Raw genomic sequence first — 22295 nt, 5'->3', positions numbered from 1 at the left:
AATGTGAAACAAACAAATTGGAGAAAGCAGTATGCCTTCTAACTGCTTCAAGAGTGCTATGAAAGGGGCTAGTTGGTGGCTCTTCATACTTGCTTGTGCACTAGCATATTACTAAAAGCACAGACAGAAAACACCAACAGACTGCTGATACGCAAACTTACAGCTGGTTTATTCTTGCCAAGTCACATGCATATAAGGATTTATAATCAGATTACAAGAAACAAAATTGAACAAAAATGTAAGAGGCCCAAAGATCTTCATGGATGTATCTGATGATGCTAAACAATCCTAAATAAGAATCGGACAGTAACAGGGTTCTAAAAAAAAAAAAAAGGAAAAAAAAAAAACTGTAAAGATGGCAAAGTTTACTTGGTGACTGGTTCTCGTGGATGACGGTAGCAAATGACAAATCGCTATTTGGAAATGTGCAGGGGCGAGTAAATAGGAAACGCAGAAACTTCGGTAACTCGACATAATGCCGGCTGGAAAGAAGAGTGATCAAATGTTACATATGAGATGGAAAAGTTCCAGTTATAAGACAAATTAAACTAATAGCCTCTTCCTGAGCATTCTATCCAGCTGATGTTGAAGATTGTGCACAGGTTCCATATGGTATCACTATGTTTAAGAATTGGCCAAACAAGAGTTTTACGAGTTAGGGGGTGTTTTGGAGCTGTGAGCAACCAAGGTAACAGACTTGTGCATGGTGTTTTGTTGCATGCGATTCCACTAGAAGCAAGAATTATAGGAGTAGGTGAACAAATAAGTTAGAAAAAAAAAAAAAAAAAAAGAAGGAAAGCACAGAGCAACGATTTTATGAAAGCTAAAGATCACTTGCTAGAGCTTGAGAAGTGATTTTTGAGACTTGTTATCATTGAGCATCATGACTGTATTAGAGCACAGTCATCAGCGTAAAGGCAATTTTTTTTTTATGTGCAGAGCTTGACAGGTCACCATGTGAAGCAAGAAAAGAAGAGGCACAAGTACAGCACCCTAGGCTGGGATAATGCAATGATTCTATTAGAATACTATTCCTTTTCATGCTCCATCAGTGGTCGGAGTGGTGCTCTGCCAACGTTATCACTGGGATTGGCTGGCTGAAGGGCGGATAATTAGAAAGTAATAGGATCAAGCAAAAGGATTCCTTTCATGTTAGTAGCCCTGAGTACACTAGAAGCTGCTGATGCTTCTGAAGAATTGCACAAGATGAAGGAAACGTGGGGATGCAAATTAGAAACTACCGATTCAGTCCACAAGAAAAAATGCCACGTACAAAAGTACACACTTAACATCAGTAGCGTTTCAGGCTTTGGTTCTGATGATTGTTTTATTATCTTTAACTTGTCTTTTGCAGCAGTGGTCACGGTTCTGCTTTCCACCACAGATAAAGGCATGACAATGAGACATTCAGGTACTAGACAAAACAAGATATGTAGGACAACAACAGCGACTTGTGGCTGCTTTAGAGATGGTGTTGTCTGTAATCACCCGGCATATAAATCTAATGCTTTCCCACTTCTTTGTTTTTAATTTCTTTATGAGTGAATGCAGCTTAACCTGCAAAGGACAGAATCCAAGAACAAACAGTTATATCACAAAGAAAATATGTGTTGCAGCTAGACACATGTTGTGCGGGTGAAATCTGGGTGTACTGTTACGAGAGCAGACAGAGGGTGATGATATGGTGATAAAAGGCATGATGCCTGCCATTTATCAGACACTAATGCTTCTGGACAAAAGATGCTGACCAACATATGGCCTTAGAGATGGACAGTTAAATGCAGGAAGTCTCTGAGAGTGCAACCTCTGCCTCTCACATTACCATCTACAAGTGTAGGTTGAAGAAAAAAAAAAAAAAAAGCAGCGTTAGGCATTTTCTTGGCGGTTTTGTGAAGTAGACAACTCCACTTCTTCCGCTTAGTGTTCGGCTATTCGCACAGTAGGTTCTGGCCAAGAGAACACCAGGAGGCGATAACGACCTCCTGGTGTGCATAGATAGCAGAAACAGCCATAGAGGAAACTATGGCAATTGCCGCATGGCATGGCACTTCCCAAGCTTGGCGACATGTGACTGGAACAAAAACTGGGCAGTCATGAGAGAATATTTTCATGATACATCTTCACATGCACATTGAGTGATATGACAGATGCAGGCTAGTCCTCAGTTTTGGCAGTACATTTATTTTAGCACTTTCCCACATGCCGAACACGGCTCCAATGATATTTAAGCGGAAGTTACCTTCTGCGCCTGAACCAAGTCAAAATTTATGGTTATAAGTGCACTACACGACTTTAGGAAACATGATTGGCACATGTTATGGCTAAACAGAGTAACAATGCATGGGACAAAATACACGAAAGGAAGGGACTTGTTCTTTTCGTTTGTCCTTAGCTATGACTGACACGCTATACTTCTACAGCACCGCAAGACATGGTGGTAAAGCGATGCAGGAAAAGTGTTTTCAGAGAAAACAAAAAACGATGTGTTTTCTAGACTACTTTGCTGTGCGACGTTAAAAGCACAGGCAAAGCTGAGAAACGTCGAGCATGCAACGAGAAGGATATAGTGCCTCCCACAATAACACGTAGCCGCAGCACCCAACAGCTGCTCAGCGCATTTAAGCAATAGCAGTCAGGAAACAAATAATAAAAAAAAATGCTGCCAGACTGCTCATCACGAGCTGAAAACCGCCTCGCATGTAACACGTCATTTTCGCTATCAATGCGCGCCTGTAAAACCAGCATCACGCGGACTGAACTCGAAACGAGCTTCCAGCATCAAGTCTACGCAGGTGACAGCGACAAGCAGCGACAACAAGATAACAAGCACGTTCAGTGATGGTGAACAAGAAAACTAATACAAAACGAGTAAACAAGCTGTCTTCATACACGCAGAAACCGGACAAGTATCACAACATAAAGCAACTCACCAGAGGTGAAATACTGTCCGATGCGTCCACCGAGTCACCTGCCATGATTGTTTTGGCTTGAAGCTACTAACGAAGCGCTCTAAAACTTGCAAGTAGTTAGGGGGAAAAAGGAGTATTTAAAAATTTATCTACGATAACTTAGAAGCTTACGCGCTGCTGGCATCGCAAGCCACAACCCCCCATACAGCACCGACACCAGCTGGACGCGCTGGCGACAGCAGCACACCGTCGCGGCTGTATGCGTAACATTTATCTGTTCAATTAAACAAAACACGTTGCTATACTTTTGAATAAAGTTGTCATTATAAACAGCTACCCCAAAATTTTGCACAAGCACTACAATATTACGACACGGAGAAATGTTACGCGCGAATATCGCTGCACTTTCCGGCTAGATGTTAGTCTGTTAGCCGCTCCGGCATCCGCCGGCAAAGCCAACACAATCCAAAATACGAGTAAGTTTTTTATCGCAGAGACCGTGGAGGCAAGCTCCCCGGTCGACGAAAGTCGCTTGATTTTCTTCAACATTCGGCACCCGTTTTCATGTCTAGGCTGCCAGACGCAAAGGTAAGAAGTGCCTCAATCGCTGTATCTTTATAGTGATGGCTGCGTCTCGAATAAATATTTATTCACGGCGAGCTGTCGGCGACGATGACGGGTTACTCCCCCGCAATGCCACTAGGCCTAAATGTTTGCCGACGAAGGATGTGCCGCCGTTCCGGTGATACGACTCGCAATCTTTGTACTGGGCGCGGCTTCGCCTTTGCCTCCAGTGACATTGCGCTCCTCTCTCGTTCCTTCTTCCGTTAGCTTTTGCTGTTGGCTTGGTAGCGGCGTCGTTTTCTCCGTCGACAGCGCAACAGGTTTTCGGCCCCGGTGAGTTGCCGTGCTTCGCTCAGTCCGAAAATAATGCTATGCGCACCGACACCTGCCTTGATTAAGTGACAGGTGCGTTCGTCAAGCTGCCGCCGATCGTTTCGACCATGCTTTCATTATAGGGCGCCAACTTATTTCGAAGGCGAGATGTTGCGCCAATTGCATCGTCTTGTCTGCTCTGTGTTTCCCGATTGCAGAACGATTTAGGAAGGCCTGATTGCCAGCCAGATTATCATACAGTGAGCTGAACACCTTCAAAGCTCTCTGCGTCACTTCGTGATTTCAGCCGTTTCAAGTTGCTGCGCTGAAATCTGGCGGTGATTCAACGCGGCGGCGGGCGTAGTAAATCCGGCCGTGACGTAACTCCCGCGACCGGAATGTTTAGACTGTGCCGGGTTGCGCCGAGGCGAAAACATTTTAAACGGTCCCTAAGCGGCCCGAATGACGTCCTCATTGTGTCGTGTAGACGTTTGCACTGTGCTCCAATTGCGACTTTAACAAGCCGCCGTGAGGGCCGGAAAAGGGTCGACGCGTGTGGGCGTGCGGACGGCAGGAGCTTTCCGCCGGCCGAGGACGGAAGGCCGTTGAATGTTCCTTGGCGTTGCCCAGCCGTAGGCCCATTTCGTGTAATTGATCAAAACAATGACCCCGTGTGCAAGTACACTAATAGGTTGTCAAGTGACTCTGGAGCAAAGAATGCACGCGTCAGTGGGTTCTCAACTGTGCCCGCGCTTCCGCTTGTCACTGTCGGGCCAATTGTATAGCCCCATCGTTCTTTTTCTTTATTTGTGCTGAGTAAAATTTCTGAAAATTTTCCAGGCTGCTGTCGGTTAGTTAAGGAGATGATCGCGTTGTTTATCGAAAGTCGTTTCGCTTGTTGCAGACTAGCTATAGTAGGACAGTGCAGTCGGCGAATTCCGAACTTCAATCTGACCATTATCCTGTAAGAAACATCCTCTTATTAAGAACAACAAAAAAAGTTGCTCTTCGTTGATAGATGCACTCAAAAAATACAAACAGGTGAGGTACACGTGGCAATTATAACTCTTCTCCTTTTTTGTGCTTTCTTTTTCATTTTTGAAAAACTTCTCTACAACTTTTGTTTATTTACAAACGACCTGCTATGTTTGCTGTGTTTGTTTACAGGAGCTGCCAAGCGAACTTGTAAACTCTGCTCCCTTGCCCCCAGCCCATTGTTTCGCTTTGGCTCGTTTGATGTTTCAAAGTTGGAGAGCAAGCAGTGTTGATGCCACAAGTCTCGCTCACTTTGTTTGTCTGCACACGCTGGCAGAAAGTGCTGCGTCATTCATTAGTAAGCCGACCCACGCATAAGCACCGATGCGCGGCACGCTTAGGTCATGCCTGACTAGGTGTCCATGACACTGTGAGGGTCGAGATTCACACAGCTCCAAACAAGGCTTTTCTCTTGGCCGATTGTTGCACGTGATGGTTGTAAACTTCACCCTGTATGTTATCAACACACTTTGCATGATTATGAGTGTGCTGTTGAATCAGTTTCTAGCGCACAAGGCAACATTGTGAATCAAGTAGGTGCAGTCTGCATTCACCTGTCAGGCAATCCCTTTCCTGCTGTTTAAAGTCGCATAAGAAGTGTGTAGAATGCACTGGTGGCAGCCGAACTTGAATTTAGATCCGATAACTAGAGAACAACTTCGTGGATGTGAAGCGGGATATCATGTATGTTCTTGATGACCGTTGTGCAAAAGCTTGTTATACTTGTAAAGTTATTTGCAGAACTTGACTGATGATAGCACACATTTTCTTATACAATGTAACCTTGTATACTGACATTATGTTTTTGTGCAACACTATGTGAAAGTGTCTTAACTCTGCATACACACTTCATGCAGTGACATCTCCACTCTTGGACCATGGATGTACACAGTTTTGGTGTGGAGCCCATCACCTGCCACACATGGAACAAGGATCGTACAGGTAGGCCCCTGGAGGTTCTGCTCATTTGTTCACACTTGGGAAAAGCAGCAGGATAAGATGGAAGAACAATTGATTTAATCTAAGATGCAGGAAATATCATGCTTGGAAAGCTTGCGGCTCTTTATATGCAATGCCTCACAAGTTCAAGTGTACCAGAGAGCGTTGAAGAATGCCAACATTATACTAATCCATAAGAAGGGAGACGTTAAAGAATTCAAGAATTATAGACCCATTAGCTTGCTTTCAGTATTGTATAAAATGTTCACCAAGATAATTTCCAATACAATCAGGACAACACTTGACTTCAATCAACCAAGAGAATAAGCTGGCTTCAGGAAGGGATATTCTACAGTGGGTCACATCCATGTCATCAATCAGGTAATCGAGAAATCTGCGGAGTACAATCAACCTCTCTATATGGCTTTCATAGATTATGAAAAGGCATTTGATTCAGTACAGATACCAGCAATCATAGAGGCATTACGCAACCAAGAAGTACAGGATGCATACGTGAATATATTGGCAAATATCTACAAGGATTACACAGCAAACTTGGTTCTCCACAAGAAAAGTAGAAAGTTACCTATCAAGAAAGGGGTCAGGCAATGAGACACCATCTCTCCAATGCTATTCACTGCATGCTTAGAAGTGTTCAAGCTATTAGACTGGGAAGGCTTAGGAGTGAGGATCAATGGCAAATATCTCAGCAACCTTCGGTTTGCAGATGACATTGTCCTATTCAGCAACAATGGAGACGAATTACAACAAATGATTGAGGACCTTAATCGAGAAAGCGTAAGAATTGGGTTGAAGATGAATATGCAGAAGACAAAGATAATGTTCAATAGGAAGCAAGGGAACAAGAATTCAGGATCGCCAGTCAGCCTCTAGAGTCTGTAAAGGAATACGTTTTCACAGGGGACTCTGATCACGAGAAAGAAATTTACAGAAGAATAAAATTGGGTTGGAGTGCATACGGCAGGCATTGCCAAATCCTGACTGGGAGCTTACCACTGTCGTTGAAAAGTGTACAATCATTGCATTCTACCGGTGCTAACATATGGGGCAGAAACTTGGAGGTTAACAAAGAAGCTCGAGAACAAGTTAAGGACCGCACAAAGAGCGATGGAACGAAAAATCTTAGGAGTAACGTTAAGAGACCGGAAGAGAGCGGTGTGGATCAGAGAGCAAATGGGGATAGCCGATATTCTAGTTGACATTTAAGAGAAAAAAATGGAGCTGGGGGTAGGGCCATGTAATGCATAGGGCAGATAACCGGTGGACCATTAGAGGTACAGAATGGATTCCAGGGGAAGGAAAGCGTAGTTGAGGACGGCAGAAAACTAGGTTGGGCGATGGAATTTGGAAATTTGCAGGCGCAAGTTGGAATCGGCTAGCACAAGACGGGTAATTGGGGATCGCAGGGAGAGGCCTTCAATTGTCTTGCAGTGGACATAAATATAAGGTAATGATGAACATCATGATGATAGAGGTGATGTAGAGTACTGTTCGCTCCTATAATTAACACCTAGTTGATAATAAAGCCAATCACAGAAAAACTGTCGGAGGGAAAAAGAAAGTGCTGATAGGACGCATTAGGTTCACATCACTGCATTGAAATATAGCCTAATGTTTTCGTGCCATAGTTTAATTAATGGCCAAATATTAAAGGGGTGTTTCTTTTAGCAGTTGACGATACTGCACAGTGCTCAGCGATTGAAATGCGATAATCGGCCTTCATGGCAGCCAAAGTTTTTTTGTGCCACAAATGGGAACTGCGAACACCAAGCTGATGTATTGTGGTATACAATGAAAACGAGCGACTTTGAGATATATTGGGACTGCATTTGGTCTTCCCAGCGATCACATGACACTCACCTTGGCACAAAAAGCTCCATCTGTCATGCAGGCCAGTTAATTTGTTTGAATTGCTAAGCACTGCACATTTCTCATAATTGCCCATTGTTTCTTAACTCTCTCATTACCACAATAAAATGCTTTTATAGATACCGGCAAAAAATTTTCTCCACTACAAATAATATTCCAGCACACATTGCAGCATAGCAAATTGTACATAATGAAGTGGTTTTACCAAAAACATATGTTGCAAAGCAAAAAATGTACTAGATAACACATACAAATTCTAAAAAGTGCCATTTTGTGTCCAGTTGATAAAAACATATCTATAAAATCCTTAATATCAAAGGAAATTTGGAATATACATTTCACAAATAAATCACCCAGAAAAAAATGTCTGAAAAAATAAATGCTTAGTACACTGCCGGTCTTCGGATACAAAAAAGAAACTGAGACCAGGAACTGCTTCACCGCTCCTGCCATGCGATGATGCGGTTCTTAGTTATTATGAAGCTTATGTGCACTATGCACTTTTTGCACAATGTGTTTTTTTTTTTCTTTTTTTTTTTTTTTTCAACTTAGCGGTCCTCGTAACGCATTTTGCAGTGTAGCCTTTTTGGCATCTTCTGGGGATGGTCCGATGAGAAGTCCAATAAATATCAGTTCATCTGGAGTCGCCTCTTTCCAGGACCCATCTCTCTCTGCGTAGCTGGGAAACTGCAGAATATTCATCCAATCATAAACTGAATTTTCTTTGCACATTCTGACCAAACAAAGTCCGCACCCTGCAGATAATCACTGTAGCTCTTCAGATGTGCACGAAGATGGGCAGATAAACGCGCATGAGGAAGGAGACCGCTCAAAGCCGTAAATAAAACTCGCCGGTGAACAGCTGTGAATGTCCCTGGCTGACTCAAAACATCATTGCTGTCAGTGCTTGAATCTGGTTTGCTGTCATCTTCAGACTCGTAGCTCGAATCCTCATCACTAGATTTAAATGGGGGGGTGGTATAGTGCCGAGCTGAACGCTTTTCTCGCAGCACGAGACGCCGCCGCCAGAGAGCAACGTTCCATAAATGCGTTTAGTAACACTGGCAGCACCCATCGCTGGGATTTTATGCGAGAAGCGAAACCTAAACTCTTGCATACTGGCTGAAAATGGCAGGTCCACATCTTGGACATGTGGCGGACCTTCAGAAATGCGCATTGGTGGCATAAAACTACTTTCACTCCAAACCGAAGCTCACTAGTGAACAGCTGGCATCATTTTCGGGTAATTATCACCGCTCAGTACCATCACATGGCGAAGCCAACAACATAATTTGATTCTTGATTTGTCGGGATTCTTTCAATCACAAAAATTTGAAATTAGTGCGGCGTAATCATGAGCGCCACATTTTCTTTCTCAAGCACTACAGAGGGTGACAGCCGTGCCCCTTTTCACTACAACACTCGCACATTGGTTCACAAAAAGGTCTGTCAAGAACGACAACATCGCCAGAGGAAACTTAGAGACAGAGCAACCATCTTTTAAGCTTTATAACTCCAGCACATCAGCTTCATAAATCCCTGATTCTACAAGTGGAATGCCTGGACTAAACACTAGGTGGCGCTAATTGCATAAGAAATGACTCCAACATGTAGAAATCGGTGATTTAAAGCATCGATCACCAATGATCAATCTGAATAGGCGTAATGAAAGAGCTAACCCCTTCCATTATCCACCCACCATTATCCCAAAATCTGACCAAGAATGGCCAAGTATTTTTATTGAGGAATTGTTTATGAGAAACATAGACAATGTTTTAAGTGTTTATTTATTCAAAATCTGAACCATTACTGTAAATCTGAAGCTTAACAACACTATGCGATAAGTATGAACAGCGGGCATAAAACTATATATTCGCCTGCAGAGTACACCTTAAAATACAGTTAAACCTGCTTATAACGAACCTCCATATAACGAATTCCTGGATATAATGAAGTTTTTCTATTCCCTGCCGTTACTCCTTAGAAGCACATGTATTTGAGACCTCTACGTAACGAAGTGGCAGCGGGAGACCCCCTCGAAATAACGAATTTTCCCCGCCGACAACCTAGAGATCTCGTCCCAAATTTTGTCATTTTTGCGCGAGCAGCAACCGGAAGCACCTTCTCCACCACGACGGAATGCGAAGCGGCACGCTTGGTGCGCTCGAATTCACGGCGACTGCAAGGCGAGAGCGAGCGCACGTGTGCGTGCCTGCGAGCGTGCACGAGGCGGGCCTGCATCTCTCGACCTGGCGATCTTGCCGCCGTGGGTGTGACCTTTCCCCCTCCCTTCATTCAAACCTGATCCCGCCGCTTGCTGCAGCTGGCATAGCCCACCATGCCGGCGCTCTTCTTTTCCAGTTGATGTTTCCGAAAGGCAAAAAAAAAAAACTTTTTTTTTTTTTTTCAGTGCGCTGGCAGCGCCACTCTTTGGTTACTGCGCAAGTCTCTGCACTTCACTAACCTGACACTAGGTAGCTCCCGTAGCCTCGACCATGTGCTGTAGTACGTGTGCTTAGTCATTAGTCTACCAATTTAGTTAAACAGCGAATGTTTACAAGTTTACACGGCCAATAAGACTACTATCCTTACTTCGTATAGCTGTCTGCTAATTTGTTGTTGCAATCGATGCTTCGCCTTTCGGGCGAAACTGGGACTTTTTTGTTCATCGCAACTTTAGTGTATTGGGAGTAAATCTTGAGCGATAGTTGTATTTCTGTATGAAAGCATGAGGTGTGCCGTACTGTAAAGGATTTTTTTCCCTCTCTTTTGGTCACGGAAAACGGGTGCTCGTTACTATCGAGGGCGCGTTAGAATTGAGTAAGTACGGTAAGCGTTTCTTTTTCGAATTTTCGTGCCGAACCTGCATATAACGAAATCCTCTTTGAAGTCGAGGTTTTGTTGGAAGCCCGTCTAGTCGGGAGGCATCATGAAGAAGGGTAAAAAGAGGGACACCGACCACTGAAAGAATACAAGACGTTTCGGCTCCCCTGAGGGGAGTCTTGTTCACAAATGAGCGAAGGTTAATGAAGTCGAGGTTTTGACGGAAGCCCGTCTGGTCGGGAGGCATCATGAAGGGTAAAAAGGACACCGACCACTGAAAGAATACAAGAAAAGACGTTTCGTCTCCCCTGAGGGGTGCCTTGTTGACAAATCTATTATAATTCCAAATCTATTCATAAATCACAAATGTCTTATAATAGAAATCCTCATCATAACGAAGTTTTTCGGGAATTTGTCAATTTTGTTAGATCCAAGTTTAACCGTACTCCAATAGATCACCTGTGTCCTCCACATCGAACGTATTAGCTAGAGACGCCAAGAACTGAAAGCAAGGCAGGCATTCAAGGCTTTTGTTTGCATTGAGTTCGCAACACTGCCTTGCGACCTTGAAGTCACCAGAGCTCTCACAGGACGAGCTGAATGTGTAGAGAATCTTGGCACCTTCTTCACTTGAAGAGCAATACATTTCATCTTCCAAATGACACGATTCATTGCTGAAGTCAACTTTTATTTTTAACGAAGAAGCCAACAAAGCTCGAGCTGCTGGCGGCGCCATTTTTAAGGAATCCAGTTGTCAAATTGTTTTACTTCTGCTATAATAAACTCGCTTCTGCTTGCGCTACTCCACACATCATACACTGCCTTCTACCAGAAGCATGACAGACAGGGTGCGCACAGGTCCTTGAAATCCTTGAAAACCCTCGAAATTGAAAGTTCCGTTTTCAAGGCCTTGAAAGTCCTGGAATTTCTTTTCCGTCCTTGAAATCCCTTGAATTCTTGGGGTTTTCATGGGGTCCGACAGTGCGACTCGCATTATATGGCAGTTGAGGGTGGTCCCGGCAAACTTCATTGCTTTCCGCAACGCCGGGACCGCGAAGTCAAACTTCCCGCTCGAGGAAGAAGCGAGCGCGTGTCCATTGCGCACTTTTTTCATTTTTTTCCCTCTGGCTTGCTTCGACTTCGGAGTTGGCCAAAAGCCATAAGTTGCTGGCCACAATGAGTCTAGAGCGTCTCGACCTCCTCGGGAAAAATACAAATTGTGCCACCATGCTTATTTGTAACGAAAAAGCAGTTACATGAATCTTAACAGTTGAATTTGGTAGTATTTCACTATTTTTTTTTGGGGGGGGGGGGGGGTTGCCTTGGGCTGGATTTATTGGCAACCCACTAAAAACAGGTACCGCCTCATAGCCTGAGCGTTGTCTGTTGGCCACATTGTGCTTTGTTTATCTGTGTGCGTGCTCCGGTGTCGTCGACGCTTTGTTTGCTTTTCCCCCCGTTTCGGTTGTGGTGCGCAAGGTTCAGAATAATGCCTGGGAAATTTAAATTACAAAACGCCGGGCTCAGCAACGACGATTACAAACTTTGGGTTTTGCCGGATACATCGGACCCCCACCGCGCGAAAATTTGAGAGGAGCCTTAGCAGGCTGGATGAGTTTTTTCATGGCCTCCTGAGCTTCAATCCTTCCTACAAAGAGCTGTGGAAAGCAGTCAGGCTGTTGCTTGTTTTGAGCCATGGGCAAGCAACTGTCGAACGGGAGTTCAGCGTCAACCGCCATATGTCCTTAGAGAATTTGAAAGCTTTGTCATACATTTCACAGCGTATCATATGTGACGCAGAGGACAGGGAAGGTGGAATTTTGAATGTTCCTGTAACAAAAGAACTCAGTATAGCTGTGTCCGCAGCGAGGCAGCATTACGGTGCACACTTGGAATCGGAAAGGAAACGGTACCAGGAAAACTCAAAGCAGACAAAAAGGCGCACAATCATGGAAGAAGTTGAAGGGTTGCAGACGAAGAAAAGAAAGCTTGAGGCAGTCGTTGCCGATTTAACGGCCTTTGCCGATGGATATGCAGAAAAGGCTGAGAGAACTAGTGACATCTCGCACGTGGTGAAATCAAACAGCTTGAGAAAGACTGCAAAAGCGAAGGCTGAAGAACTCAGCAGCATTAAGATGCAAATAGAAAAGAAACTGAAAGACCTGCCCCGAGCTTCAGAATTTCATCCAGTCGAAAGAAACTATACGTGCACTAAGTCAAATAACTTTCCATTGTTCTGTCCAATAAAATGTAACGTGTGTGAACCACCGTATTAAATATCGAAATTTTTTGAAAGGTCCTTGAAAAGTCCTTGAATTTTTTTCTTGGAAACCTGTACGAACCCTGGACAGAGTACTGAGACAAAACCAGTTTGTTCATGGGGTTGCTAGAAAATTAAAAAGTACTGTCGATAAGCATAGCTCGATCCTTGGTCGTTTTTACCTGAAACGTGTGGACGTACCGAGCTCGTCTAAGGCACAGTAGAGTGAGTTTAAGGAACTGTGTAAAGTGCTTTGTGTTGACAGATATGGGTAGGAACAAGCTCTTGTCTTGTAAATGCTTTATATTTTTGTCTGGTAAGATTTGTTCTTTTTCAACTTTGCCCTACCTTCAGGTGTTGCTGTTCATCTTCAGAGCAGGCTGCATTTTCCTAGTCAACAAATTGTGCACCCTGCACCAGTTTAGTGTAAAACTTGTTGAGTTGCGATAGCATAAAGGACACTCAAAAACGGATTCTGGTGCAAATTGGTTTCAGCTGCAACTAAAACACAAAGGCAACACTTGTGATATGTAAAGCATGTATAATTATAAGACTGTATACATAAATGATAAGAGAAAGGGCTGGAAAAAATGAGGGGGAGGGTTCTCACCTAAGCAGACATCATTAGGTAATCCACACACGAATGCCCTGGGTCCTAGATCTTCCTTTTTTACCCGCTGCTGTGGCTTAGTGTTTTTGGTATTCTGCTGTAGAATATGAGGTCATGGGTTCAATTCCCAGCCACGGCAGCTGCATTTCGATGCTGAAAAAATGGAAAAACGCTTGTGTGCTTATCATTTAAGCCACGTTAAGGAACCCCAGATGGTCAAAATTAATCCAGAGCCCTTCACTTTGGATAGCATGGTTAAAGGCTCCAGATTAATTTTGACCGTGTTAATCTCTGTGATCATACCTGCCAAGCCTCATGAAGTTTATGAATTTTGACTCATTCTATAAGTCCAGCTTTATGAAAAATAAATTGTGTTTGCAAAAGAGTTTTAAGGGAGTTAAGGATGGGGCAGCGCACGATTGCAAAAGAATGCATGCAAGATAAGAATTTGTGATGGTATAGCTGCACAGCTCTCTTGTGGCAGTGCAAGGTGCCATATACAAGAGACTATAAAATTACTTGGAAAATTATTAACTCAATAATAAAACCAACTCCTAACCAATACAGTATGTCCTACACTCATGTGACAGGAATATTGGAAGAGTTAATAGTGGCATCTTTCAATACTTACTTTTTGGGCATCGGCAAGGAAATGACGAATATATGCCGTGACTTTATGCTTGATAGTCTTCCTGATAGAGTGATCAATTTTTTTGGTGATGTCGAAATCACGGCAGCTGAGATCGTCAAAGTAGTCAACACGATGCCATGTAAACATAGCACTGGATGTGATGAGGTTCTGTTTATATTAAAACAATGTAGTATAGAGATGTATTTTACACAGCTACGTACCCAGATCTCTTAAAGCTTGCTAAAGTTGGTCCTATACACAAAAATGGACACTGAAACCTTCCTGGAAATTAGAGCCCAATATCTGTCGTGAGCGCCATTATTACAGCTTTTGAAAAACGCATTGCGAAACAGGTCATTAGTTTTGTTGAACTAGAATCGGTGCTAACACCTAGCCAGCATGGTTTCAGGGAGCAAGAGGTAAACTGCCACTGCTATATTATCTTTCTCAGATATTGTAAACACCTACTTTAAACAATGATATAATTGTATTTGGTTTGTTCATTGACATTAAAAAAAGCTTTCAGTACTGTACATCATGGAATATTACTTGAGAAACTAGAACATTATGGCTTCCGTGGTGTCTAGAATTTTTCAGAAGCTATCTCACCAATAGACAACAAAAGGTACGATTTCTCGATGTCGAATCGGATTTTTCTGAGGTCACAACTGGAGTCCCCCAAGGATCAGTTTCGGGACCCATATTTTCATTATACGTGAACGATCTGCCGTTGATATTGCGTAATTTCACTCCTGTCACGTATGCGGATGACACTGCTCTCATTTGTGCACGTGTGTCTACGCCTGAAGCTTTTTGTATAGCTAACAAAGAAATGAAACTTATTAGTAGCCAGTTTTAGTTCAGTGTACGTTATAAAATAGCGGGTCGTCACTGCGCATGCGCAGAATGCTAAACGACCCATACCGTATAGCGTACGCATGCTATTTCTTAGATTTAGCGTTACCGTTTTTGCGTGGTTTACGTATTTTACGTAAAACATGGCAGCTGTCCCCGCTTCGATTTGAATTTGGCGTTGCTTTTGTAGAATTCACTTCGTTCATAGCAAATGACTACGTAAACGGTTTTCACTTAGTCTTAGGCCACTTTGCCAACACTGTATTATGAATAACCTTGTGGAGTGTTCGAGGTCGCTTCTCATTTCGAACGAGACGAAGCTTAATGAGGGAAACCTTCTGGATGTCAGCGCCACTTATCGGTGAAGTCTGGAGATAGGCGCGACAACGGCATATGGCCTGAGATTGGAAGATCTCGCAGGCCAACTGAAACTGTAATAAACATGCGCTGCTTATAGTAGGATACAACTTTAAAAAAACAGTAGTTGGCAACAAAGGCACACTAACCGCACGCGGTTGTGTTACTCCGCCAGCCAATCACAGAAGCAAACAAAATCGTCATCATGTGACCTTTTCAAATGGCGTCGTACTTGATACGACTGTACTCGTTGTACTTGTATGTTCCACTATAATCGACGAGGGGAAAAGTATAAAATTATGCGCTTATAACTTTGTTTTTGTGGTTACCGTCTTATTTAGGTAAGAGGGAAAGTTTGAAGTACGAACTATTTGAAGCGTTGCGGCGAAACAGTGGCTGGTGGTTATGAGGGCATGGGTGGGGCTTCGCTGCAGACTTAAGGTGTATCCGACTATAGCGTACGCCGTACTATAACTGTCTAGTAATCGGTTTCACGCCAATAAACTGCTACTGAATGTACAAAAGACAAAATATATGTTAATTCATTCTTCACACAATGCTACAGCCTTCGACTCGTGTGCTTCAGGTAGAGGGAGAGCGCATTGAACGTGTGAATAGTATAACATATCGCGGTGTTGTAATAGACGATCATTTAAACTGGAAAATGCATATTGGTTTGCTGTGTAAAAAGCTCAGCAGTGTTTGCTTTGCTATATTTAAATGTCGCCAGTTTTTCGATGTGTACCGACTTTGAGAACAATCTATTTTGCTCTTTTTCATAGTCAGATATCACATTGTGTAGAGTTGTGGGGCCGTATGTATGATTTACTTAAGGCCACTTATAGTGCTGCAGAAGCGAACAAATCGTTTTTTGTCAAGTTCAAGTTATGCTGCCCTCTACCAAGCCACTCTAACAAATATCAAATCACGCCCCTTAACTGCTAATGAAGTATAAAACTGCAATTATGGTGTATTATTGTATAAGTAACAATTGTCCACTTCACTGCTTATCATTCATGTCTTCCTGGTTTCCAACACGAGGCTACGAAGCCGGCAACCTAGCGTTGGTTGCACTTTGTGGAACAGTCTTCCTGTTCAAGTAAAGCAAAGTAAATACTTTTTTGTTAAGCTGAAACACCATTACAAAGACCTGTATTAATGTTTAATTATAATTACAAGATGTCTGCTACCTGCATAAATACACAGCTGTTGAAATTGCTATTGTGTAAATATATATCTCTTCTTATTTGTGTATGGATTCAAACTAGCTTGATGCTAAGGATCCAGTTGCCTTTTGTATTTTTATCATTTTTGTATCCTTTTGGCAAATAAATTCAAATAAAAAGAAATTAGCAGCAGTGTACTTACTTTGAGCAAGCTTATCCTCACGAGTTCCTGAAGCACGCAAAATCACCTACAGCACAGTCATTGAAGAAGTTACTGTGATCTAAAAGCATTCTGTTGCTTATCATTCACTGATGTTTCAAGTTTGCTGCATCTAAAGTAAATAATCGTTAATAAAGTGCGTATATATCCCACAAATGTTGTGCTCTCGGGGCGAAAAAATGTATGCGTGGTATTCTCCCCTTTGTGTCTAGGGGATTCTAAATGACATAACATGGCTCTGTTGCCATACATACTGACATGACTAGCACTGCAAATAAGTATACTTGTGTGTTTTATATAGTGAAATCTATCTGTAGCACATTACTTGTAACACTGTTAACAATCCCAAGTCCATTAACAAAGGAGTAATGACAAAATCTCGAAATTAAAACATGTAGAAATACCTTGGGAAACTAAGGATACTGCAAACAGTGATGAAAAGGCGAATGATTGGTTAACCCCTTAAGTGCTCTATTTTTTTGCCAATTTCCGAACCAAAAGTGCCTATTTTTTTTATTGCTGATTTCGAATCTGATTGTACTAAAAAGCAGCTAGCCGATGTTGAAAAAATATTTGAACCACATACTTAGTCAAATCAACACAATAAAGTTTATTTCGGAACAATACATAGGAGACCAGCTGCCTGCTGCTAATATAAATAAAAACCTCATAAAAACAGTTGCAGACGTCACATATTTGTTCCCTTGTGTAGGCTAAGTACCCTTGGGCTATTTCACTCGGGAAGCTTCGGGACTGTGTGGAAAATTTCGAAACATCGAATAACGCAAAGCGGCTTGTTGCACCTCCTGCACCAAAAGCGAGTTTCCTTTCTCAACTGTTTCCCGTTTTCTCCTCGCTTCCGACAGCAAATGAAGCATTTTCTTGTTGGCGCTGCTTTGGTTTCGCTTGGCGGGATGTAAGAAGCAAAGTGCCTTTCCTTGAGACGCACAGCGTCAAGCACATCAGACGGTCGGCCGCGCTTTGTCTTTTTTGAAGGATCAAGGTACCTAGTCAGGATCGCCTCAATTAGGGTGAGGCAGTAGTCAAGGTGGCTCATCTTCCCTCCGTATATATTCCATAAGGTCATCTGACGATGCCAAGTTGAAAGTCTTGCCTGGAATGGCCAAGAAGGGAAAGCGAGGAGGCTTCACAGGAGGATTGTCCACATCAAGCAGGATCCACTGGCGAGCACTCGCGATGTTCGCTTCCGAGCTGTCTTCATCATCACCGGAGGAGCTGCTCAATTCACCGTCATCGCTGTCATCACTTCCGGACACAAGATAAACATCTGTATCCGAATCATCATCACTCGAAGAAGATGACAAAAATGAAAAGCTTCTTTTTCGCGTTGACGGACCAGCTATGCATGGGTCGCCGCCACCGCACGCCATCTTTTCATACAAAAACCGCGCTCCTACCGCAGAACAAAACTAAATCGTCGAGTAAATGCTGCCATCTGGCGGATTACACGCAATTTAAGCCGTAGACGAGCGCTTCTCGTCCAGAACGCTAGAGGGGTGTACCTATTCCGCTAGGACGAGCTCTGCTCGTCCAAAGCAGTTTGGGGACAGTTTGGGCAGGACGAGCTCAGCTCGTCCAAAGCACTTAAGGGGTTAAGAGATGGCAGCGGTAGCTTTGGAGGGTGATGTTGAGCAGGCCATGTAATGTGTAGAACATGAGATACTACCGACAGAAGTGCAGCGTAATGTGGTAGAAGCGGGAGATTGGAAATTTTGTAGGGGGTCTATTTGGTTGATGCATGGTGGGGGTAACTGCTTGTCTCTGGTGGTGCTCTTTGTCTTGTTGTGGGCATAGTGAGGTTAATGGTGATGATGACCACACTTGCTTTCCTTCCTGTCCTGAATGTTTGTTTTTCACCATGGTTGCAGAGGTGGCACTGTGCCCCAACAACGCGGATGTGCAACTCTACAAGCGAGAGGCGGGCGGAGGATGGTCTCCGGGGCAGACACTCAGCCGGCACGACCTGCGAGTGACTAGCATCGACTGGGCCCCACGGAGTAACCGCATTGTGACGTGTTCTGCAGACCGCAATGCGTACGTCTGGACTCTGGGCTCGGAGGAGCCTGGTACCAACGCCACGGTGTGGACCCCCACCTTGGTGCTGCTGCGAATCAACCGTGCTGCCACCTGTGTTCGGTGGTCGCCCCTTGGTCAGTGAGCCTGACTGCAACATTTTAGAATAGTTAGCTTAGTTAGTGCAACATTTCAGTTACTAAAGTGATGGCGTGGTAATCTTAAACATACAAATCTTGGACATCATATGAAAGGTAGCTTTAGGTCAAGCTAGGCTGACCGTAGCAGTACAGCACGAAGGCATTATTTTGTGCACAGTTATCGGGCAGGTCATGTATATTCAAAATTTTTGTGCTGAGTGTGGTGTATGAAATTATAGGCGTCCCTCAATTTCACAATGTCTTGTGAATCCTGTCAGGCTTTGCTCTCACATTTTCGGGTTCATTGATTGAGCTGAATGAGTTGGCTCTTGTTTTTTCTAGCTGCCATCTGTGAGAGCACATGGGACAGTGACTCATCTTTCACTTAGCTTCTTTCTAATGTAGAGCATAGACATGGGAACTGAAAACGACCTGCAGGCACTGGTGTAGTGGTGATGCAGGGTGCGCACAGGTCCTTGAAATCCTTGAAAACCCTTGAAATTGAAAGTTCCGTTTTCAAGGCCATGAAGTCCTGGAATTTCTTTTCTGTCCTTGAGAACCCTTGAATTCTTAGGGTTTTCATGGGGTCCGACTGTGCGACTCACATTATATGGCGGTTGAGGGTGGTCCTGGCAAGCTTCATTGCTTTCCGCAACGCCGGGACCGCGAAGTCAAACTTCCTGCGCGAGGAACAGGCGAGCGCACGTCCGCCGCGAAATTTTTTTTTCCCCTTTGGCTTGCTTCGATTTCGGGGTTGGCCAACAGCCATAAGTTGCTGGCCACAATGAGGCTAGAGCATCTCGATCTCCTCGGAAAAAATACAAGTTGTGTCATCATGCTTATTTATAACGAAAAATCAGTTACATGAATCTGAACAGTTGAATTTGGTAGTATTTCACTTTTGGGGGGGGTTCACCTTGGGCTGGATTTATTGGCAACCCACTAAAAACAGGTACAGCCTCATAGCCTGAGCGTTGTCTGTTGGCGACATTGTGCTTTGTTTATCTGTGCGTGTGCACTCCGATGCCGTTGACACTTTGTTTGCTTTTCCCCCCGTTTCGATTGTGGAGCGCATAGTTCAGAATAATGCCTGGGAAATGTAAATTCCAAAAACGGGCCTGGCTCAGCAACGACGATTACAAACTTTGGGTTGCGCCGGATGCATCGGACCCTGTAGCATAGCTATGGCGTGCTCGCAGTAACGCCAGATCTCCGTAGAGAACCTGAAAGGTTTGTCATACATTTCACAGCGCATCATATGTGACGCAGTGGACAGGGCAGGTGGAATTTTGAATGTTCCTATAACAGAAGAACTCAGAATAGCTGTGTCCGCAGCGAGGCAGCATTACAGTGCACACTTGGAATCGGAAAAGAAACGGTACCAGGAAAACTCAAAGCAGACAAAAAGGCACATAATCATGGAAGAAGTTGAAGGGTTGCAGATGAAAAAGAAGCTTGAGGCAGTTGTTGCCGATTTAACGGCCTCTGCAGATGGATATGCAGAAAAGGCTGAGAGAACTGGTGACGTCGCGCACGTGGTGAAATCAAACATTTTGAGAAAGACCGCAAGGCTGAAGAACTCGGCAGCATTAAGACGCAAATAGAAAAGAAACTGAAAGACCTACCCTGAGCTTCAAAATCTTATCTAGTCGAATGAAACTGTACGTGCACTAAGTGAAATCGCTTTCCTTTGTTCTGTCCAATAAAATGTAACTTGTGAACTACTGTATTAAATATTAATATTTTTTGAAAGGGTCCTTGAAAAGTCCTTGAATTTTTTTCTTGGAAATCTGTACGAACCCTGTGATGTGTTTTGGTTTTCTTGTGTTAATTGTTTGTGTTTCCTTTATGTTATTTTTCATAGTGGTAGTGAGTTACAAAGCACAAGACATGCCTTATACTGTATAAACTGATACAACACACAAGCACTGCTAGTGTGTTATCTCAGCGTGTCATCCCACAACTTCTTGACTTACAAAAGGCACTAAGATGCCAACCCACCGCAATGGGTTTCACGGAGTTGTTTTCTGCGCAGAGAACAAGTTTGCCGTGGGGTCGGGTGCCAAGCTGGTGTCAGTGTGCTACTTTGAGAAGGACCACAACTGGTGGGTGAGCAAGCACATCAAGAAGCCCATCAAGTCAACTGTCACCTCGGTCGACTGGCACCCCAACAACTGCCTGCTTGCCTGCGGCTCCACCGACTTCCGCACCAGGTTAGCACTGCCTCGGCTTCTAGAAGTCCAGGGTATCCTCTCCACTGACGCTGTTCCTGCATTTAACACTTTCAGGGAATTCCACTGATAAAAAGCAGCTGGAAGAAACGCCCCTTCAGTGCTGCACTTGATAACAAAGTTACACGCCTATTGCAGTAGCACAGTGGCGGTGGCATGAGGTCGCAGGTTTGATCACGGCCACAACGGCCGCATTTCAACAGGGACGGCATGCAAGAACGCTCCTGTGCCGTGCATTGGATGCATGTTAAAAGAAGCCTCAGGTAGTTGAAATTAGTCCGGACATCCCCACTATGGCATACCTTGCAATCAGATCGTGGTTTTGGCATGCAGTACCCCACAATATATTTAATTTTAATAAAGTTACAGCATTCTAGAGGCAAAAATGGGGCAGTGAGACGGAACATGGAAAAATCATGCCAATTACTCCAATTTGCTGAGCTTTTCAATGTAACCTATATGGTGAAGCATTTTACTGAAGTCCCATCCATAGTTCCTTCCCTTGCTTCAGGTTTAACCAAAATTAGCAGTAGGCTGAAAGGAGGATGCATTCACCAGTCTTACTCTGGAATCTATTATTCTGAATCTACAGCATGTGTGCCATATGTGCCACTGTCATTCTATCATATGAACACCACCTAGATAGCACAGGCCTACGCACTCCGATCTATGATGTCATGATGCCTGGCCCGAAATTTCCATTGCCAAGGCTGGCTTGTCGAAAGCGGTGACATCAAAATCATTGTTGCTTACGCGAGAGTATCCCCATTAGATTCTATGGCGGTCGGGCCAGGTAGCATGACGTCATGGATCGGAGTGCATAGGCCTTGTGCTGCCTAGGTGGTGTTGATCATACTCCCATTACTGTCATGCTGTTGATGCCACTGCTGCCATTGGGCCACTACCACTGTTTTAGTCGGCACTGAAAGCCTTCCTTTTTAGGGGTCTGCTTGGATATTAAGGGCAGCTTGTGAGATATTGATCATTTTGGTTTCTGCTGAAAGCAAGTTTTTCAATTCATTATGCTGCTCTGAACAGCTACTTTTGTGGCCCTATTTGCAGTTTCATTTTTCAGGATGCTGCATTTAGTGCATGCCCATTTGCATAGCTACCAGCTCTCCCGAATTCTTAGTAGTTGTTGCGAACTTGGACTCGCTCTAAAGTATCATGAAAAATAAATTCTTCTTATGATGATGTTTTAACGCCTTTGGAAGATGTAGACACGTAAGATAGTAAAAATGCACGCAAAAAAAAAAAGCATTGTGATTGTACTCGAGCTGTGCTCTTGCAGCAACGCAAGGCGCCTTGCATTGCAGCTT

The 22295-nt window shown here is 43.8% G+C and overlaps 2 protein-coding genes across 6 annotated transcripts in view; one reads left to right on the top strand and one right to left on the bottom strand.

Annotated features, from left to right (window-relative positions):
- Positions 1–3140, bottom strand: part of LOC119452987 (transmembrane protein 104) — a 37162-nt gene extending 34022 nt beyond the window's left edge. For all 3 annotated transcript variants that reach the window (XM_049667461.1, XM_049667462.1, XM_049667463.1), the window contains exon 1: positions 2931–3140. In XM_049667461.1, the coding sequence (XP_049523418.1) occupies positions 2931–2975 (45 nt within the window). In that variant the 5' untranslated portion in view covers positions 2976–3140. The remainder of the gene's footprint in view (positions 1–2930) is intronic.
- Positions 3141–3362: 222 nt separating this feature from the next.
- The window catches only part of LOC119452989 (actin-related protein 2/3 complex subunit 1A-A), a 43697-nt gene continuing 24764 nt past the window's right edge, over positions 3363–22295 (top strand). For 2 of the 3 annotated variants that reach the window (XR_005192171.2, XM_037714956.2), the window contains exons 1-4: positions 3363–3497; positions 5678–5762; positions 18461–18742; positions 20781–20958. Coding sequence is in view for 1 of the 3 variants with exons in the window: in XM_037714956.2 (XP_037570884.1) it covers positions 5699–5762; positions 18461–18742; positions 20781–20958 (524 nt within the window). In the remaining 2 variants the exon portion in view is untranslated. Of the gene's footprint in view, positions 3498–4005; positions 4046–5677; positions 5763–18460; positions 18743–20780; positions 20959–22295 lie in introns of those variants that run through there. The other variant, XR_007466981.1, reaches the window with a different exon arrangement.

Source organism: Dermacentor silvarum, chromosome 5 (genome assembly GCF_013339745.2).
Source record: "Dermacentor silvarum isolate Dsil-2018 chromosome 5, BIME_Dsil_1.4, whole genome shotgun sequence".
NCBI lineage: Eukaryota > Metazoa > Arthropoda > Arachnida > Ixodida > Ixodidae > Dermacentor > Dermacentor silvarum.
The sequence above is the reverse complement of the archived record's forward strand: the minus strand, read 5'-3'. Positions and strand labels throughout refer to the sequence as shown.